Below are 23,166 nucleotides of genomic sequence, written 5' to 3' on the forward strand. Positions count from 1 at the left end.
GTCCATACCAATACTTCAATTCTCTTTGTATTTGAACAATGGGTGGCACTTACAAAAAAACGGTATCAGGTTTATTTTATAAGCTCTTAACTAAGAACCAGGCTTTGATTACTTTTAATTGCGAGAAACGCTTTTATGTATCATGCATCTTTTTTGTAGGTGAAGTAGTTTATAGTATTATTTGGGGATTTTTTTTAGGGCAACCGTGAGGTCATGTTTTCAAATGTAGCTATTGCTCAGTTTTGTTTTATGGGTTACATTTAAACAAGTAATTTTAATTGTAAATTTAGCATGTTATCTATGATGAGTTTCATCGATATCATTTCAGATGTGAATCCATGGTATTCTAAAAGAAAAACAAACAGATCAATTAAATCTGAAAAGCAATATCAATATATATATGGACACAACTGTGCAGCATTATGTAGCAATATGAATGGTGTTTTTGTTTTGTTGTTTGTATCAACATTGATTGTCTGGAAAGTGTCTGCACAATGTTCTGGTACTGCTGAAAATACGTCTGTCGGATACACAACAGTAAAAGTGTCTGCACCAGGATATCCATCGCCTGGCTATGCTGGGTATGTACTGTCCTCCCTTCATATATTGATATCAAAATCGAATTATTTAATTTTCTCAGAAACTTGTTTGATGGGCTCGAATCTTTTGCTGTTCAGGAATGATATACTAACATAGTAGAAAAATAGTTTAGTTTTTACACAAATCTGTGATCATATAAAACGATTTAAAAGATTCCTTCTTGTGTAATTTACTTTGAAAGCCTTGAAACAGACATAAATTTAATACATTCCTTTCCTTAGTCTTTCCTTTTTTTATTCCCCTTTCTATCTTTATCTTCACTTTTGTTTTCTCTCAATTCATAATTCTTCATATTTTGTTTCAATTTATATTCATGTATATTATAAGAAATCTCAGATGAAATACTGTTATAATAGTATTCAGAAAAAGAATTCATAAGTACGTTGTATCTTACCAATTTTGTTGTATTCAGCAAATACAATGTTTGAATTACTGTTCGTCCTATCTTTTGATATAAACAAGAGGCTCTCAAGAGCCTGAATCGCTCACCTGTAGTTTTTTATTTAAATTTTTCATCAAAGTTTTTCTTTTGCTTTTAAGTTTTTAATGTATAATTAATAAGTGTGGTCACACACCCGTGTGGATAGTATCTGAGAGTATTGCATGGCAATTAGGAAAGGTGAGCTAAAAACAATAAACGAAAAGCAAATATGAAACAAATGACAACCGCTAAAATTATTGGACTTTGAGTTGTGCAAGGAGGGATAAAATGTATGTACTGTATCCAAACCCTGTCTTTAACATGGGACTGTGGTGTTACAGCACAACATAAGAACAAACAAAACAATAGACTACCTGTATGTATCAGTGTGTTTATTTATTCCACATTAGCTAGAGGTACAACATTTATTGGTGATAGGTTTATATCTCATAAAACATGTATAACTTGCTGAAGTTTGTGCATGTCCTAATTCACGAAAATCTAGGTAGCTTTTGTTAGTCTTGTATGTGTTTTTTATCTTGGTTCATATCTGTTTTGAAGTGTAGTGACGTTTTTTTTTTGTACTAGTATACATTAATGAATAAGGCCCTGATCAAGCCTGCTTCTGCGTTTTGGATTATGGATTGTGTTGAAGGCCCATTGGTGGCCTTAAGCTATTTTCTGTTTTATTTTCAGGTTGTTGTCTCTTTGACACATTCCCAGTTTCCATTCTTTGTTTATTGTAATAAGTCAAAACTGGTACTATGCCAAACATATTGTTTCATGATAAACTTTTATGTACATGACCATAAACTTTTAACCTGGGAATGTACTGTGTTCAAAATATCACATTTTATGCTTAGTCAACTATGAAATTTGGGTCAAGAGTTTTATTAGGCTTACCAATTCATTCTTTGCAGCATCCATAATTTAGATGATTTTGTCAAGAGTTTTATCCCTTTTCGGTAGGTGTGACAATCAAAGATATCATGACTTTCCTCCGCTGCCTACGGATAAAGATCGAGTGATCCGAGCGACAAAGTGGAATCCCTTCGTAACCGTTGTAACATTTATGCAGAAGAATTAAACAATTTCCAAATATTTTATAAATATTTTATAAATAAAACTTCGAATAATTTCATACAGGTGCCAAATGTACAAATGAAGCCAAAAGGTGGGGCGTTTTACGATTTCCTTCGGAAAACTCTAATTTATGGTTTTGTTGGAAGAAAAATTCAGCTTTTTCCAAGTGTATACCGACTGACCAGGGAGATAACTTAGAGAAAAACTAGCAGTCTGCAAGTCAGGAATAAGAAATATCAAATCATTTGAATACATGTACATGATGTACAAGTTTTAAAATAAAGAGAGACAATATATAACTACTCATCATTAACTACATTGACAAAAAAATGTTAATCTGTTTCACACTGTTATGACTGTTGGACAGATGGATAGAGCAGATTGAAAACATCATGGTTCTCTTGTAAAACCAAACTCAGAACGAATTAACCCAAAAAATAAAACAAAAGAAAAACAGAATTTCAGATTCAGTTATTTGTAGATCTTACTTTGCTGAACATTTTTACTGTTTACAGTGTCTCCCTATTTATAATAATATTCAAGATAAATAACCAAAAACAGCAAACAATTTTTTTTATTTATCAAAACTGCATGTTACCCCTATGTTCTATTAAGCTACAGTGGCCATGTTTCTTGATGTACAAGAAAATAAAACACGTAATGCATACGAGTTACCCTAAGGTTCATTCAGCCCAAGTTTGGATGAATTTGCCTCAATAGTTTCAGAGAAGATTTTTGAAAGTAACAAACATGATGAACAAATTATGTAAAATTTCCTTTAAGGGCAAAAACTCCTTAAGGGGTCAATTGACAATTTTGATCATTTGACTTATTTGTATAATAATATTCAAGATAATAACCAAAACTGCAAAATTTCCTTTAAATTATCAATTCAGGGGCAATAACCTAAAAATCAGTTATCCAATTTGGCTGAAAATTTCAGGGCAGGTAGATCTTGTCCCAATGAACACTTTAACTCATTGTCAGATTTGCTCAAATACCTTGGTTTTAGAGATATAAGCCAAAAACCACTTTTCACTCCTATGTTCTATTTTTAGCCATGGCAGCCTTATTTTTTTTATGAAACATAATATAAAACACAAACTTTATACTAAATACCCTAAGAATCATTCAGCGTAAGTTTAGCTGACATTGCTTCAGTTGTTTCAGAAGAGAAGATTTTTTAAAGTTAACAATCATGATGAACAAATCGTGTAAAATTTCCCTTAAAGGGCAACAACTCCTTAATTGGGGAATTGACAATTTTGGACATTTGACTTATTTGTAGATCTTACTTTGCTGAACATTTTTACTGTTTACAGTGTATTTTTATCTATGATAATATTCAAGATAAATAACCAAAAACTGCCAAATTTCATTAAAATTATCAATTTAGGGGCAATAACCCAAAAATCGGTTGTTTGATTCGTCTGAAAATTTCAGGGCAGGTAGTTCTTGACCTAATGAACACTTTTACCATGTGTCAGATTTGCTCTAAATGCTTTAGTTTTTGAGATATAAGCCAAAAACTGCATTTTACCCCTATGTTCTATTTTTATCCATGGCGGCCATGTTTTTTGGCGAAACCGAAAATAAAACACAAACTTTATACTAGATACCCTAAGGATCATTCATCCTTGATTAAACACCGTTTTATGGTTCAGTAGTTTCAGAGGAGAAGATCTTTGGAATAGTTTACACCGAACGGACGACGACGGACGCCAAGTGATGGCAAAAGCTCACATTTCATTTAAGGCTGATATAATTTTAGTATGAGAATAAGGAGATGTGGTATGATTGCCGATGAGACAACTATCAACCAGAGACCAAATGGCTAGGATTCAAACAACTACAGGTCATCATAGGGCTACCAACAATAAGGAGATGTGGTATGATTGCCAATGAGAATACTATCAACCAGAGACCAAAGGGCTAGAATTCAAACAACTACATGTCATCGTATGGCCACCAACAATAAGGAGATGTGGTATGATTGCTAATGAGACAACTAGCAACCAGAGACCAAAGGGCTAGGATTCAAACAACTATATGTCATCGTAGGGCCACCAACAATAAGGATATGTGGTATGATTGCCGATGAGACCACTATCAACCAGAGACCAAAGGGTTAGGATTCAAACAACAACAAGTCATCGTGTGGTCGCCAACAATAAGCAAAGCACATGCCATACACAGCTACATGTGTAAGAGGGTCTGGATGGGGTTTACAAAATAGAGAATGACAGACCAGTGCTACAGAAAATGGACAAAAAAATAGAGAAAAACACGACAAAAAACTAAAGAATAGAGAAAAATAAGGTGCTAAAATATAAAGATTAGAGAATAATGGGGAATATACAAAGAATATAGAAAAATGACATAAAACTATTAAGAAATACAGAAACGAAGGAACATCCAGATCCTGTTTTGGTAATATAACTTTGAAGTTCTTCAAGTTTTATGTAACAGTGTAGGCAAAACAACTATTTTGTACCAGTCAGGTACTTTTGAATTATTACAGCTTGCAGTAAAATTATAATGAAAAAAGTACTATATATTTATTGTACCTTCTTAGTATCACACTATATTAATAAAATAATGGTACTTAAAATTTTTACTGTAAAATTATGGTGTTAAATAGTACAGTAATTTGGAAATACTATAATATCAGTGATATATCATTTATTTCGGAATGTTGGGTATTCAATTCTCTTCAACTTCAAACTTCATTTGGCCTTTATAACTTTTTCGATTCAAGCGTCACTGATGAGACTTTTGTAGACGAAACACGCTTCTGGCGTACACAATTCTAATCCTGGTATCTATGATGAGTTTATCAGGTCGATTTTCAGTATTATAAAATTAGGGTACTAATACTACAAAAGTGTAGGTGTAAAAGTAGTTGTGTATAGTAAGCTATAAAAAAGAAAGGTTAAACTACTTAAAGATAAGGAAGATAAAAATACTAGGAGAAATACTTAATAAAATGCAGGCACTAACACAATATATGTTCAATTATTTTTGAAAATAAGCTCCCATGAAGTTCTGAATACACTGCAGCCGCTTTTTATTTACAGAAATTTGAATTGTGCTTGGTTAGGATCATCCTTTATATCTGGAGCCGTCATTCTATTTAAAGTTACTGATATCACACTAAGTTGTGCAGGAGATGCCATTAATGTATATGATGGTAAGATATTTGCTTTTATACTTTTAAAACAAGTTCAGTATACAAACATTCTACATCAATCAGCATACAAATAACTGTGTTACGAAAATTCTTGGATATGATACTGGAAGGCATCACGGTCACTTTATGCTAACAAACGGCATCATGTGGTTAACCTGATAATGCTTTGTTGATATATAATTGCGTTATATATTTGGTTAAGTAAAGGTATTTTATTTTAGTAACTGTATTACTTTTTTTTTACAATAAGCCGTATGCTTGTTACAAAACAGTACGCAAATGAAATACATTTTCAACTAAATAGACAATTTTGACTAAAACCGATCGTAAACGACTGATCCATAAGTCTTCTTTTTGTCCATATGATACTAACGCATGGAATAATAATATAGACAAATGTAATAATGCCTACCTATGATTTAATGAGAACAGGGCAAGATTGTTTTCTCAATACATTTTCATGAACAAATATGGATTATAGGCATACTTTCTGGTTCCTGTAGCATCCTTTATTAAAATGTCATCGGGGTCGACAAAAATAAAGAATTAAAATTAACAACTGGCTTAATTGAGTGAAAGTTCGTTATCTATATTTGAAAATCTTAGTGAAATTCAAAATTTTGATTAATTTATCAACAACTCTTTCACTAATAAATGTACTTCTTATTCTATTTTCAAACGCAATTAATTTACCGCAAGACAAAAAAAAACATGTTCCTTGACATGTATATTTATCCAATAAATACAGAAATACCATTGTATGTTGAGAAGGCGAATACAATTTTTCCGTTTAGAATTTGGAAGAGTGTTGCGAAGTGGAACGTTTGAAATTGTTGTTCTAGTACAAACAATCTAAGTATCTTCCCTTTTGTAATAATATTAAACATTTCACCTCTCGACACTTCATACTAGTATTCCTCATTCTAAATAATCCAAAGTTTGGTGGATATGTTGAACGCATCTACCCCATTAGGTAATTATACTACAACAATCCTTTCAGCAATATTGACCTTGGACAGTAAAGGCCCTTTTGTTTTCAATTGTTTTAAATGTTTTGCTTTCCAAACTTTTAGTGCCGTGTGTACTAATATTGCAGAAAAAAAGTGTTCACACGCAGACCGGTATCACCTTTCTTATAGCCTTATAGCCCCCCTTTCCCCGTAACTTGTAGAGTATGGAGATTAAGAAATAGAATAACTCGAAGCATATTTTGGATTTCTTGTTCTATAAACGCGCCATGAATAACACAATTGCAAACGTTTGAAGTTTACTTCCGAATATGACAAAGGTGCTAGTGGAATATGCATAACCCGACATCAATTTTAATACCTTGTTTGGAACTTATTTTATTTATTTCCTATCAAATTTTTTTCCTTTATACAGGAATTTAAAATACGAAGTTCCTTCTTGGAGAAATCCAAACGAAGAAACTTGTATGATTTAAGATTTATTCTAAGTTTTTTCTAATCAAATGTTGTATTAATGGAGTTAATAGCGTGTTTCTTGCATTTAGTTATATAAAATCTTTGTTTCACGAATTTACTACAAAATAAATGTAGAGACATATGTCGAAAAGTGGAAACATTCTAAATTCTCAAAATGAATAAAAAAAATATTATCAGATATCCATTTTATAATTAAATCATAGACGATTTGTAATAATGATAATGTAAAAGAAATTATTGAAACAATGCATGCATAATATACTAAACTTAGTATTCTGTGTATGTTTTTTTTACATTTATTACAAATCCTTATCGTATAATCGACAAACAAATATTTTGATCGGTGATTGTTGTTCGAAAACTTTGGCTGTCAATTAACTTTCGGGTTTTGTTGCCGAAGTAATCCGATTGTGACCTTGATGAAAATCAACACAAAATCATGGATATTGAGCATGATGAAAACGTGTATAAGTGATATGGTTAAGCGATTTTTTCTAATTTTCAGTGTGTTCCCAAATTATCAATGAGCTATTGTTGAATTTGTTAATTCAACAACAAAAGCCCCATGAGTATGTAATTGAATGCTATTTAACTCCGCTATATTGTAATGTGCGTATTAAACGTGAAAATAATTAGTCAGTTTTTTTTATTGTTGAAAATTGTTTGTTCGTCGTGATATATGGAATGCTATGTTGAAATTGGATATTTGTCCATCTTTCTTTGAATTTGTTCCTTGTCTTGCTCTTTAAAGGCAATTACATGCGTATATACTATATGATATTATAAGTTGTGTACCTTAGGTCGTGAATGTTTACTTTTTTAATTTGTTTCAGAATTTTAACTTCTACAATATTTATTTGTTTTCTTCATATTTTCGTATTCTATTAGGAACATCAACTTCTGGGAGCCAAGAACACACAAATGAATGCAAATCGGGTTCTGGTCCAAGAACACTTGGTTATAAGACCGCTTCAACTGGAAATGTTTACACGACCTTTACATCAGACGCAACATCTTCAGCTTCAGAGCTCGGATTTCTTATGTATATGATCAGTGCTATTGACGTTTGTAAGTACACACACATACCTGTAACATGATTTTCCCTGGTTTTTTTTACAATTGTTTTGCTTGTTTGCATTCATATTAACTTATACCCAACAACTCCTTTTTCTCATTTAACTAGTATTGAATGAAAATAGGATTAACACCACTAGATTTGAAGAGGTCACAGTAAATTAGAAATGTGACAGTGGCAACTCTTCAATTACTGTTCTTAATTTGATAATACAACAGCTGATATTAGATTTTTTAGAATGAATTGCTTGTTTTAAATGCATGTAATACTGTCTGGTTTGCTTTCGGATATTGTACGGGATGCACGTCAGTTATATATTATCATAACAACAAGACACAATCGACGAAAATCTTATATAGAGGTCAACATACTTTAAACAATCAAAAGTTGTCTAGAGCATATGCCATATGACTCGTTTTAAACGGTATGGTCTAGTTCTGATTATCTGGAAATTGATTTGAGACATTGAGGTTATGGTAATTTCCAACTTTATGAGTTTCCTCTATTTCAAAGTCACTTATAGATTAACGCCATTGTGAATTTCCCTATTTATCTCAAACTAAAAACTGGTGTAAAAAAGTTGGCGGTTCCTAAATATATGTGCTAATATGTTTGTAAAATTTGAGAATTGTTTTGATGCTATATAGCATATCTACACTTTGATAAGTTAAAAGCTTTCAAAGATCTTTTAGAGTATATACAATCTAAGTCTCCTTCCTCTTGCAAGAGTAATAAAACATTCGTCTTCTCTACCCTTTACACTAGTATTCTAGTATTAACTTAAAGACAGATTGAAAGAAAGACTTTATTTCACTAAAGAGACTTACCAACATAGATCCACATATCTTGTTTTAGGAAGAAATCATACTTTGAAAAAAAACAACATTCTGAGTAAAAAAAAAATTATTAACAACATATTTTTGTTACGTTTGGATGATGTTTTATTCAACAAACGATCGGCATTTTTATGGGAATCAACGGTGCTCCTATTCTTGCCGACTTGCTCCTTTTATTCATATGACGAGACTTCATACAGAAGCTACAAAGGAAGAATAAAAAAAAGTTAGCATCATCATTTAACTTCACGTTCCGCCATATAGATGATGTCCTTTCACTAAATAATTAAAAGTTTGGGGACTATATTGAACGGATGTATCTCATCGAACTTCAAATAAAAGATTCAAAAGATACAATTAAGTCTGCTGCATATCATGACTTTCATCTAGACATTGACCCCGAGGTGTGTTATACGACAAGAAAAACCTTAAAATAGGCATTATCTGACTTGTATACCCTAAAAAATATCATTTTTCTGCAAAGATTTGCATCCTTTTTTACCGATCAAATAAAAATGGGATATTCTTTTGTGATGTATTCAGGACTAAATACGCCCTACGGCTCATTTATAATGTGAAATAAAACTCACTAATTAATTTAGATATAAAATTTTGAAATCATTACTCATTTACAATTAAAAAAATATTATTGCAACTGCATGAAGCAAGACACAAATGAATTGTTATGGTGTATGAAAAATACAACTCACTGTGTAAGTAAAAAGTAAAATAACAAATATACCGAACTCCAAGGAAAATTCAAAAGGGAAAGTCCCTTATCAAATGACAAAATCAAAAGCTCAAACACATCAAACGAATGGAAAACAACTGTTATATTACTGACTTGGTACAGGCATTACCTTATGTAGAAAATGGTGGATTAAATCTGGTTTTATAGCTAGCTAAACCTCTCACTTGTATGACAGTCATATAGCATTCCATTATATTGAGTCAGAATAATGTGTCCCGGTAAGGTGACATGTCTTCCTGCGGACTGTTACCTTGTGAACTAGCACGTTAAAAATCCGCCTCAGCGTGTCGGTCTAGAACAAAGCAAGGCTAAATTTCATATTACATTAACATGTTCTCGTCCTGAATATGCATATTAATTTGCCGCTGGACGTTAAGCAGCCATCCATCATCATTATATTGACAACAATGTGTGAGTAAAACAAACAGACATAATAGGTAAAAATGTCAAAAATTGGGTGTACAGCTGTCAACATTGTGTAATAATCTTAATCACTATAAAACAAATAACTATTTAAACAAAGAAAAACAAAATGGTATATAGACACTCTATAAGTACATAAGCAAAAATGAAAGACAAGTATACAAAAATGACCATAGCACAATAAAACAATGTATAAATACCTAGCTACGCCAAAAGTATATACCAAAAATGGACCAAACAGTAAAGGTTAAAAAATATACAAAGACAAAATAAAAAGAACACTATAACACGTGATTAAGATGATAAACAACGTCAGTACCTAGAATCTATACTCAAAGACCATCATGTATTATTTGTGAAGTATATACGGAATATTTATCAACACGATCTTGGTATTCTCCGATGAACTTTTTGAGTTTTTAGAAAAAAGGACGAGACGTCCTTTGACATAATCCTGGTTCATCAACTTTCTGCTCAGACACTGGTGACCTATTGTAAAGTTTGAGTAGCAGCTGTAAGCTCTTGAATACCGAACGAGTTGGATAATGTATATCCCGTATGCAGGTGAAGTTGGTATATGCTTCTAAGGTGAGGGGAAATTAATAATTTCAAAATTGAAATCGTCTCGTTTGTTATAGATTCTGGTACTGAGCTGACCTCTGATGTCAAATTCGAGGTATAAGTCTAAAAATGATGCAGAGGAAGCCGTGTCTGTTGTTTCTTTAATTTCTAGTTCTGGAGGATATATCAATGGAACCCAATCAGAAAAGTTTTGATTGTTAATGGAAAGAGTCAATATATCTGAATGTGAAATTAAATCATCTGGCTTCTTTGATCTTCTTGTTTTTGGTAAGTGTCTGAAGGAACTCCGACTCATATGAAAATAAGAAGAAAAACACAGTTATTTCCCACAGGAATACCGACAATTTGTTGAAAAAATCTGCCTCTAAATTCAACAAATATGTTGTGAATAAGAAACTCCAATTTATTGTACCAACTTAGTTTATGAAAGGGAGACGCTGTGTTTTTTCTTTTTTTTTCCATGACTTTTTTATCGCGGAAAAGCAGATTATTTTTTCAACAATTTGTTAAAACGAACTATTCAGAATACTTGTTTTCTCTCTTTTGTCTGGCAATACAATGTTTGTTTAATAAGCTCCCCCGCCATTATATAGTACGTGGCTGTTATTCTATAGAAAATGAGAATATTTGGTAATTTGATCATTTGATAGAGTAAAATGTATACATAAACGTAAACAGTTAAGAACTAGCAATTAGAGAGCACGAAATCGTGATGTACGTGCAACACGAAACACGAACATCAAAGTATGATTTCCAATACAATGTGAATCAATGAGATTTTAAAAGTCCTACACCTAAAATTTGGCTTGTTGTAAAAGTGGTATGAGAAGTCTTATTCTTATTCGTATTCGACATCTTGCTGAAATCTTTTATCTATCATAAATCTCTAACAACCATGCATCATTGTAAGTGTACATGAAGGTTAGACTTCATGTAAATTTAGATACAATCAAGAATACTGTTGTAAAAAGAACAATACAGGTCCTCTGATTCAACCAAAACAAAATTCAATCGACTGTTAAAATAGTCTTTCCACTAGAGATTCTCAAAAACATTCTTTGGACCAAAAATGAGCTACATTTTGGAAAGAAACATTCAAAGAAGTATTTTGTTCATTACCCAGAAATGTAAAAAACAAAATTATATCTATTTCATAATAAGATATTTTTTTTGTGCAAATGTTGCGTAGAGGATTTGGTATTGTATCTGGCAACTCTTTTAGAATAACTAAAGTGTATAATTTTGTTTGTTTAAGCTGGAACAGGGTGTACATCAGCACAAAGTTTGATTACAACAAGTACAGAGCAGTATTTATCAAGTCCAAATTTTCCAAGTAATTATCCACTGTACGTATCTAAAAATATTTTCGATTCCACTTTAGTCCTTTGTGTAAGATTATATTTACGTTGTTTTATGGTTCAGTTCTTCACGTCCATCGTTCTTCCGCAATATGCAGACGAGTTCTGTTGAAAAAGAAAATGGGATTTGGATGATTTAAGTTTATTTCATTATTAGTTAGTTGATGTAGTTCCATTATCAACCATATTAACAGGATTGCCATTAAACCATTTTTCTTGTCAGATTAGGAACACTGTATATCAAATGTATATAATATGTTTCATGTGATGTTTTCATTGCCAAAAATAACTGCCTGCATGAAGATATAGCAAGTTATCACAAATACTAGATATTTTTCGTAATGACAGGACAACGTTTGTGTGATCGGCTCGTAATCACGCATTGCAAATGCACTTTCGTCGGATACCATAGAAGTTTCCACTTCGTAGACGCCTTTTATTCATATACATTATATATTTACTTATTTTTTTCTTTATATGTTTTGAAATTTTGTTTTACATCCAAACCTTTAATTTTCAATACTGTCAGAGTTATGATAATGATAAGCATGATAATTTCCGGTGATGCATTATGAATAATCCTTTCATCATGACTAAGTTTACTATTTTGTTTTCGTATTTTCAGAAATACAGATTGCACATGGGATATCACAACAAAAAATACAAACGCCAATGTTATTTTGAAGATACTATTTATGGATATTGAATATGAACCATCATGCGGGTATGATTACATAACAATAACAGAATCGGGTATGTGTTTGATTTTTTTTTATATAAAAGAAACACAATGTTCGATAAAGAGAAGAGACAAAATAACATAACCAAGAAGTGCTTGGCAGTTAGCTAAACAAAAGCAAAACAGGAATCTTGTCTGACTTTGATCTCCACCTAAGTTGCATATTTATATGCAGAAAAATAATTATATTTCCGTCAACAGTCTAGTTGCCGATTCCGCAATTAACCATGTAATTAATAATAAATTTTGTTAATAGTTTCTCTTAGGAGGGACATACATTTTCATTGACAATGCTAAGGTAGCGGAAAGAGCCATTTACTTCTGTGAAATGTGTGTAATTTTTTGTTAAGCTAAACACTACTGATATCAATAGTTAGTTTTTATTTAAAAATTGGTGAGAACGCCATTATATCACTTATGGTTTGTATGGACATGTCATTTTGTCCGGTATAGAACCAGTCTATAATTGGCCAAGAGAAACAACCTATATTAAAAGTGTGTAAAAAACAGAATAAAATTAGTAATTGGCAAATAGCCTATTGAAAAAGGAAAATGCACTCTGTCCTTGTCATTTCTGGACAGATCGTTGTTTCTTCTTTAGTGAATACCTTGTACAATACACTTTATGATTACACAATTAAAATTATCAAATAATTTAACTAAAATAATATGTAATTTAAAGCACTGTATAAACTTTATATTCACGATGTGCTATTGCTTTATTACATGTTTTATTAATGTTAACTGCATTAAAAAATATGTGTAAGCATTGTTTCTTTTTAAAACAGTTAAAATACATGCCGTAACTTAGATCCCGATTAATATTCTGTAAGAAGACTTTTGTCAATTAGGGCGACTTTAGTTTACCGATGTTCAAATCTCGTATATCGATTAGGAAGAGACAACTCAATGAAACTGAGTTAATCGCAGGCACTCGAAAAGGAGCGAGATCAGGTGTGTCTACAGGATAAGCGTCTCCTGGTAAAAATGTAACATTCGGGAATAGAATCGGTAAGATTACAGATGAGACGACTTTTCTAGTATCTTTAGATCTAAAACCGCGAAACATGTCGCCAGTCAGTTGAGACAACGACACATCGTATCGGTCAACCAATTTGTGTAGTGTCGATTTTAGTCGTTCCTATGCATTACTCTGTTCAAGCAGTTTTTGTGTTAGGGGCACACCCCTGTCAGTAAATAGATATAGGAAAACGTGGTATGAGTGCCAATGAGACAACTCTCCATCCAAGTCAAAATTTATAAAAGTAAACCATTATAGGTGAAAGTGCGATCTTCAACACGGAGCCTTGGCTCACACCGAACAGCAAGCTATAAACGGTCCCAAAAATTACTAGTGTAAAACCATTCAAACGGGAAAACCAACGGTCTAATCTATATAAAAAACGAGAAACGAGAAACACTTGTGAACCACATAAACAAACGACAACTACTGAACATCAGATTCCTCCGTAAAGTGTGAACATGCACAACCGTTACGTATTAACTGAGACATATAAAGGCCGTACGATGGAGAAGAGTAAGAGTTTTAATTGTTGAAAATTTTAAAGCTCATGTAAAGTATTCTATCTGTAATCAAGTTGTATTTTTCTTAGTTTGTGGTAGAGGACGTTAAGCAACCAACAATCAGCCAATCTCAATTTGTGGTAGACTTCCACAGTTTTCAATAATAAAGGCTGACAGTTCTGCAAGTCCCTAGATTTGCTTGCCATAGCTGTTTTAATTTTGTTTTCCTTGATTATTATAATGAATAAATTACAGAACACACATATTATTCTAATACTTTTACTCATCAGTTTTAATTTTTTTCATTTGACATTAAAAAATTAGTATTGAAAATTAAATTAAAGTTATACAGAATGGTTTTATTCAAAGGTTTAGAATATACAAGTGGTATGATCTTTCAAATTATTGGTCCAAATTACAAAAATTCCAAAAGAAACAATGAACAATTCATGGACTGGTTATATGTATCAGTATTTTGTGTGTATTTTATACTACACGCCATTTAATTATTCATTCGTTGACCACCGAAGAATATAAACACTAATATAAAAATAAATAGATGGAAAAACACGAGCAATCGTATAATGACGATTTTTCTAGGTCTGTTGGATTTCATGTCATAGAATAAAAAATATGTAAATCATCTTCTTTCATGTATAAGAGAGGATTTTTTGTGGGCCGAATCAGCTAATGAAACGGTTTTCCTGCAGACTCCCTTGTTTCACCTTTCACTGTTGATGTTCTCTTCTTTTTAATTACTGTATATGCTGTACACATGCCTAATCCATTTCAAGCAAGGATCAAATGAAAGGTCGCATGAATACGAATTCAAATGAGGTTGAATTATTGACTTGCAGTCAATTATAGCGATGATTTTCAGCTTATTTTGACAAAACGTAATCAAATTGCCTGTTAATAAAGAAATATTATTTCAATATCACGCTTTTGTAAATGTTCGAAACCAAAAAACATTTTTTGTCTAAAGCATAGATAATGTCCCTTTAAAATTTATTTAAGATTGTTACTTTTTTATGTATGCAATAAAACAAATTTAATAATGGTGTTGTTACGGCCAGAAATCACTTTTAAATTGTAGCCAACAAAAGACACAAATCAATGATCAGATTTAACAAGATTTATTATACAATATTACAGAAGTATTATACAAATTGAAATGTCAACTTAACAGTTAAAATATATGTCCGATCCTTTGTCTTTTCTTTATCTGTAATTCTTCTCTTAACTGTACGGAATCCAATGTAATATAGATGGTCAATAAGTTCACAATCTAGTATGATGTAGTTCGTAAATAAAATGTCAATCCAACAACTCCAGAGATCTACTGAGAATCCAAGTATCCTAATGTCTAGTCTGTCTAATTTCGGTGTCTGTATATATAGTTGTCACGGTAACTTCTAGAACACTGTAGAAGGGAAACTCCTAGAAAATTGTAGAAGGGAAACTTCAAGAATACTCTAGAAGTTTAAATTACGCATCGTAGATTATGATCATTCCAGAATTTTTATGTAAGTCAAATAGAAAGTTCTAATCTTTCCATCAGTATCTGTGATTGTTCCAGTGATTTCTAAACTGCACAATTGTAACATTATTTTGTAAACCACTATAACCCAATTAAATAAACATTATAAGGCCATACAAAACAAATTAGGCCAAGATAAATAAATATGATAATTACAATATCATAACACCTCCCCCCTTAAAAAGAGTTTGAGTGTAACGAAAACTTTTCATGAACAATATATACAAAAATATATAGTACATATATGTATACAGTGTTTTAATAAGATCTAGATAAATCATCTGCTATTACATTATCTTTACCTTTAATATGTTTTACAATAACATCATATTCCTGTAACAATAAACTCCACCTAGTCAACCTCTGGTACTTGTTTCTCATTTTTTTGTATGAAGGTTAGATGATAGTGATCAGTATAAACAAGAATAGAATGCAAAGTGGGATTTAAATATACATCAAATGTTGAAGTGCAGAAAACAGTGCCAAACACTCTTTTTCAATAGGTGAATAATTTTTCTGATGTTTAGAAAAATATGATATAGGTTTCTCAACACTATTATCTGTTTCTTGATATAAAACGGCTTCAACTCCTACATTACTTGCATCAAAGGCAAGTTTGAATTGATTTTCAAAGTCTGGAGTGATCAGAACTGGACGGTTTATTAAAAGTGATTTACTATTTTCAAAAGCATTTTGACAATTATCACTCCAGATGAATTTAGAATCTTTCCGTAAAAGATGAGTCGAGGGTTGAACATCAGTAATAAAATTTGAACAGAATTTCCTGTAAAATCAAATCATGCCTAAATATCTCATAAGTTGTTTTTATGTGTAGGAGTAGGAAATTTGGTAATTGCATCCACTTTAGCCATAATAGGTTTTACTTGACCTTTGCCAACTGTATGCCCTAAATAATCAGCAATGGGCTCACAAAATTCACTTTTACCAAGATTAACAGTCAAATTTGATTGTGACAATCTATCAAATGTATCATATACATGTGTTAAATGCTCTTCCCAGCTATCACTACATACAATAAGATCATCAATATAAGCATAACAACAGTCTAAATCTTTTACAACATTATTGATCATTCTTTGAAATGTAGATGGAGCACTTTTCATACCAAACGGCATGACAGTATACTGAAATAAGCCGCCTTGTGTCACAAAAGCTGATATTTCACGAGCTCTCTGTGTCAAGGGTACCAGACAGTAACCTTTAAATAAATCAAATTTGCTCACAAATTTTGCTTGCCCAATGTTATCAATGCCGTCGTCTATCCTTGGAATCGAATGGGAATCAGATTTTGAAACTAAATTTACTTTTCTGAAATCAGTTACGAAACGAAAGATTTTATCTGGTTGGGCACAATGAGACAAGGAGAGCTCCATTCACTGTTACTCGGCTCAATAATATCATTGTCAAGCATATATTTAATTTCTTGTCTCATAAATTGAGTTTTAGTGGATTGAGCCGGTAAGGATGTTGCTTAATTGGAGAAGCTTCGCCTACATTAACATCATGACAAACAGCAGTGGTTTTGTTTGGCACATCTGGAAAAATATTTTTTAAAAGAAAATACCAAAGTTTTCAATTTATCTCTACGATCAAAAGTCAGATGTGCAAGTTTTCAGTCTAAATTTGACAAAATTTCTGAATTTTTCAATCTAACTGTTTGCTCCATAGTCTTGCAATCAAAAGGTGGTTCAATTGTATCTGGTTTGTCGGACCGCAAATATTAGAAAGTGAACACCATCATCCCAGTCCCTGTCAAATTGAAGACAAAAATTTCTAATCATGTTCTTCAATGTATGATGAAAATGTTCTAAGGCACCTTGAGATTCTGGATGATAAGCACTTGACCTATACTGAACAATTCCTAACTGGTAAATGACATAGTGAAATAAACCTGACATGAAATTTGAACCCTGGTCGGACTGTATAGACGTGAAAAATTTTATAAGAACTTTGACAATAGTTGGTGTCTTGATATTCTTTAACGGAATAGCCTCAGGAAAGCGAGTGGATGTACACATGATCGTCAATAAATACGCATTTCCAGTCTTGGTCTTTGGTAAAGGTCCAACGGAATCAATTAGTACTCGACTGAAAGGTTCTTCAAAGGCTTGAATTGGCAGAAGTGGTGCTGGTGGTATTTTTTGGTTAGGCTTACCAACAACCTGGCATATATGGCATGATTTGCAGTATTCTGCGACATCATTTCTAAGTCTGGGCCAGTAGAAATGTTGTAAGATCTTAAGGCAAGTCTTCCTTATACTTAAATGTCCGGCCAAGGGGGTTTCATGGGCAAGACCAATAATTTCTTGCCTTTAGACTTTAGGCATCACCACTTGGTATTCCACTCTCCATTCCTCCTCTGAGATAGCATCAGGTGACCTCCATTTCCCCATTAAAATGCCGTCTTGATGGTAGTAGCATTCGGCCACTTTGTCTGCTTCCTCCTCCTGTGGTTGAGCCCTCTTGCGGAGCAGAAGAACTTCAGGGTCTTTAATTTGTTTTTCCACAAACTTTCTTTTGTCTAATGAATGGCTGTTCACATCTGGCCATGGCATAATTACATGCTTGTTTGTACTAGGTGGTTTTATCATGGCCTTGTCTGTTCTACAGGAACCTTCAATGTCGGCAAGAAAAGTGTCTGAAAGGTCTATATAATCATACTGGTCTTCTTGAAAATCCTCATTTTGCTGTTTTCTGCTACGCCCTAGTAATAACACAAGCTGGATACAGTTCAGCATCATCTTCGGGTGATTTAACATCCACCACCTGTTCACTGGTAACAATTGGTTCAGCAACAACTTTGTTTCTAGTTAGATCATTTCCTAGCAATAATGAAACACCCTCAACAGGGAGATTAGGACAAACACCCACAACAACTGGTCCAGTAATTAAATCTGACTTCAAATGAATACGATGGAGGGGAACATCTATACAACCTAACTCCACACCGTGTAACAAAACGGAGGCACCAAAGGAAATCTCCTCGGACAAAGGCAACACAACCTCCAACAACAAAGTCTGAGAAGCTCCAGTGTCCCGTAAAATCTTAATAGGCTGAGGAGTAGTATTATCAACAATAGAAACAAACATAAAGACATAAAGGGTTTATAATCCTCCATGTAATCACAAAAACTGGATTGACTCTTATTATGTGCAACAGGCTTACTATCAGTACGCTCAGTACTTTGATTTTTGTAATTTTCGCTCGAAGTATTAAAATTTGACCTTTGAAACTTCTTTTATGTGAAAGTGTATAATTATCGGAAATAACAGCTGCATCTTGCAATGTCTCAACAGTTTTGTCATCTCAATGTGTTTTTAAGTCTAAATGAACACACTGCTTGAACACTTCTAATAACATTAACTGTCTTATTTTATCAAAATTGTTATCTATTTTCTTCGACGTAAGCCATTTATCAAATAGATCTTCTTTTTTCCCTAGCAAATTCAACATAGGTTTGTGATTCAAACTTTTTATAAGACCTAAATTTCTGTCTATATGCTTCTGGCACTAGCTCATAAGCTTTCAAAACTTCCTGTTTTACAGTGTCATAATCAACACTTTTTTCTGAAGAAAGTGCTAAGTAAATTTCAGCGGCCTTGCCCTTAAAAACACTTTGCAGCATTGTAGTCCAATAAGGCTTTGGCAATTTCAAATTTTAGTCAATGTTTCTCAAACTGTGGAAAATATTTATCAACTGGTTTTTTTTTCAGAAAATCTGGGAACCAAACGTATATTTTTTGCTGCTTCAAAATGTTCTGATTTTGACTCATATTTAGTGTTGTTTTCTACTTTGACCATTTCTATTTTTATTTTCTAGATCTCTAACCTTTCCTTCATTTCAAGTTCTGCCTGTCTTTCTTCTTTTTCTTTTTCCAATTGTTTTAATTTAAATTCATGGTCTAATTCAAGCTGTTTTAATTTGATACAATCAACATTTTCGACCTTAAGTTCAAGAGCCTCTTCACCAAAAAAGTCTGCGTCAACTAATTTTTCTATTACCAAATTTTTTATTATAATTTGTTTTCTCATAGATACTCTAAAATCAATTTTTAGATGTTTAGCAAGCAACACTTATTCCTCTTTCTTTAAATTATCAAACCCTTCCAGGTCTGGCGTTTAAAAAAAATTACTAGCATCAAATGCCATTTTGTTGAATTTTGTTGGATAATTCTAATTCAATAAATATAAAAAAAAACTTTTAATCTGATATTAACGTTATCCCGCACGAGTCCCCAATTTCTGTTACAGCGAGAAATTACCTTTAAATTGTAGCCAACAAAAGACACAAATCAATAATAAAATTTAACAAGATTTATTATACAATTTTACAAGAAGTATTATACAAATTGAAATGTCAACTTAACTGTTAAAATATATGTCCGATCCTTTGTCTTTCCTTTATCCGGAATTCTTCTCTTAACTGTACGGAATCCAATGTAATATATATGTCCAATAAGTTCACAATCTAGTATGATGTCGTTCGTAAATAAAAATGTCAATCCAACAACTCCAGAGATCTACTGAGAATCCAAGTATCTTTATGTCTAGTCTGTCTAATTTCGGTGTCTGTATATATGGTTGTCACGGAAACTTCTAGAACACTGAAGAAGGGAAACTCCTAGAAAATTGTAGAAGGGAAACTTCAAGAATACTCTAGAAGTTTAAATTACGCATCGTAGATTATGATCATTCCGGAATTTTTATGTAAGTCAAATAGAAAGTTCTAATCGTTCCATCAGTATCTATGATTGTTCAAGTGATTTCTAAACTGCACAATTGTAACATTATTTTGTAAACCACTATAACCCAATTAAATAAACATTATAAGGCAACACAAAACAAATTAGGGCAAGATAAATAAACATGATAATTACAATATCATAACAGTGTTCACATAGGCAGACGCTATGATGGTCGTTAATATTTGGTTAAACTGTCACAATTTTGTTTAACTTAGGATCAACAACAACAAAACACTGCACGGAAGATGTATGGGAACCTACGTACACATATACTAGTTCAGGAAACTATTTTCATATTGAATTCAAGTCTGATAATGCCAGTCCAAAGAGAGGATTTTTGTTATCATATGTTCAAACAGGTATGCTTTTCATTATTAGATTAATTGATATATTTTAAGGCTGGTGGACGTTTCGTCCCCGAGGGTATCACCAATACTAAGGATTTTCTTATCCCAGGCATATATTACCTTAGCCGTATTTGGCACAACTTTTTGGAATTTTGGGTCCTCAATGCTCTTCAACTTTATACTTGTTTGGCTTTCTAACTATTTTGATCTGAGCGTTACTGATGAGTCTTATGTAGACAAAACGCGCGTCTGGCGTATCAAATTATAAGCCTGGTACCTTTGATAACTATTAAGGAGCATGAAGAGTGTCGACAATGCAGTAACTATGCGTGTGATGCACTTAAAAATGAAAGCTTTAAAGATAATTCCGTAAAATGTTATATCCATATTTCTTTCTGCATATAACCAAAATATAGGTATTGCCATAGGTGTCATATGTCGATACTCCATCCCGCCGTTTTGATGACATATCCTCAGCAAATTACCTTTAAGTATATGAAAGGGTACGCTGTTTCTGCAAAATAATGATTTATATGTGTTTTATTCCCAGGTTGTTTCTCATTGACAGAATAATAAAGTAGAAGTGTATACTTACCATGTATAAACGCTTTAATAAATCATATTTAAGTACTAGCAGCTATTTAAACTCAACACTTAACAAGAAATCAGGACTTATATATAGTGAAAATAATTCAAAGTTATGACCAGAATGCAATTTTGAACTCAGATGTATTGTCAACTCTAGGTCATGATAGGCCAAAGAGTCGATGGGTAAAGGTCTGATAATTAACGATTATCAAGTTTTCTGCATATTGATACGATAGAATATAGTGTTAAAACATGCTTCATACTGAATCGAGCACTTTTATTTTTCAATATCAATTTAATGAAAATCTGATAATTAGTTTATTGGATTTCATCACATACTGGGAGAAAATTTGTTACAAATTGCACATATGTCATACAGCCGTAATTAGCAGTCAATATCACAGTACCCTGGATTATAAGCTTTCATGACGTCCTCCTCGGGTTGAATATCCTTTATCAGGGGCCTCTTGTTGTCTGAATTGAGTCCTATATCCGATCGTGTCAAATATTATGACGTCGGTGATAAGTTTGGATCAAGGGTATTTATACCGAAACAAGCATATTTGACATCAAAAGCATTGATATGAAATTTTATAAAGAGCTGGGCATATTGTAGACTGATTAGTACCGTGTAGACTGATTAGTACCGATTATCAGATTTTCTGCGTATTGATACATTTAAATATAAGTTGTGTGTCACAATTCTGAATCTTTTTGTCCAGTGAGCGCAGTAAACAAGTTGAAAAAAGGTCCTACATTTTAGCGGCGGTAGCATACTTGTCGAAATCTGAATATGACGTAAATGTCATAAGATTATTACGTAAAAAATTATTTACTGTAAATAATAAGACATATATCTAACTTTGCAAGGTTGTGATTTTCATTTTTCTATTTTAACTGGTTCAGATACTTCAACAGCTCAGTCATCTGGACAATCGGATGGGGATTCAGCAGTTGGACTAGTATGTGGAGTAGTTGCAGCATCGTTACTAGGGGCTACTGCAATAGTGGTTGCTATTGTTTTATACAAGAAATACACAATAAAGCAAAAAATTAATGATAGTAAAATAGGTCATAAGGAGTCATCCCATGGTCGTTATGATGATAATAAAAATGTTTCGTATACTGATAGCATAATTTTTGCCTTACCAGAATGTAATAAAGTTATGCCCCAAAAAGCAGTTTTCTCAGAAAAATTCCTATAACTTTTCTCAGGTTATAAAAGTATATCTACTACTAAACAGATTGTTTTATATTGATCTGCAATGTTATAATATGAGCAAATATTTGATTTCCTATTTCTGCCTTTTTATGGTTATTAGTGCAATTACGCATTTGATTTTTGACAAATTTATGCGTTTTATGATAATAATAAATCTTTTGGTTTTAAACAAATTATTGTTACTTTTTATTGAACAATATATTAATAAACTTGGTTTGTTTACATACATAGACATTTAAGTTACATTATAGCTTCCTAAATGTATATTAGTGCTACATGTATGCCATAATTTTTAGTTTATGTTTTCTTTATCTTGTAGAATATACTCTGTATTATCATGATTATTATTTATATAATAATATATTTCTTATTTATAAATGTAGTTTCTATATAATCAGTCTGTTTAGTAGTATCTTATACTTTATCTTTTCCTCACTCTGTTTCGTAAGTTCATACCTGTATTAACCTGTCGTTATAGTTTCATTTATTGTTCCTAAACAACAATACTGAACTTATCCCAACAAGCCAGTCTAGATGTGTATATAATGTTGTTCATTTAGACAAGTATCTTATAGTCACTTAGATCGGAAAATAGAATAGAAAATGCATGAAGTTCATAAATATCAAAGTACTGATGCCCCTCATTTTATTTAGATAAAGTACAAATTAATGCTT

The 23,166-nt window shown here is 32.2% G+C and overlaps 1 protein-coding gene across 2 annotated transcripts in view; it reads left to right on the forward strand.

The window, feature by feature from the left end:
- The window catches only part of LOC127730405 (deleted in malignant brain tumors 1 protein-like), a 73,950-nt gene extending 51,342 nt beyond the window's left edge, over positions 1-22,608 (forward strand). The window contains exons 10-16 of one of the 2 annotated variants that reach the window (XR_007995094.1): positions 329-581; positions 5,182-5,294; positions 7,628-7,807; positions 11,662-11,752; positions 12,390-12,517; positions 20,550-20,693; positions 22,176-22,392. Coding sequence is in view for 1 of the 2 variants with exons in the window: in XM_052238790.1 (XP_052094750.1) it covers positions 433-581; positions 5,182-5,294; positions 7,628-7,807; positions 11,662-11,752; positions 12,390-12,517; positions 20,550-20,693; positions 22,176-22,474 (1,104 nt within the window). In the remaining variant the exon portion in view is untranslated. Of the gene's footprint in view, positions 1-328; positions 582-5,181; positions 5,295-7,627; positions 7,808-11,661; positions 11,753-12,389; positions 12,518-20,549; positions 20,694-22,175 lie in introns of both variants that reach the window. The other variant, XM_052238790.1, reaches the window with a different exon arrangement.
- The last annotated feature ends 558 nt before the right edge of the window (positions 22,609-23,166 follow it).

Source organism: Mytilus californianus, unplaced genomic scaffold (genome assembly GCF_021869535.1).
Source record: "Mytilus californianus isolate M0D057914Y unplaced genomic scaffold, xbMytCali1.0.p SCAF_2, whole genome shotgun sequence".
Taxonomy (NCBI): domain Eukaryota; kingdom Metazoa; phylum Mollusca; class Bivalvia; order Mytilida; family Mytilidae; genus Mytilus; species Mytilus californianus.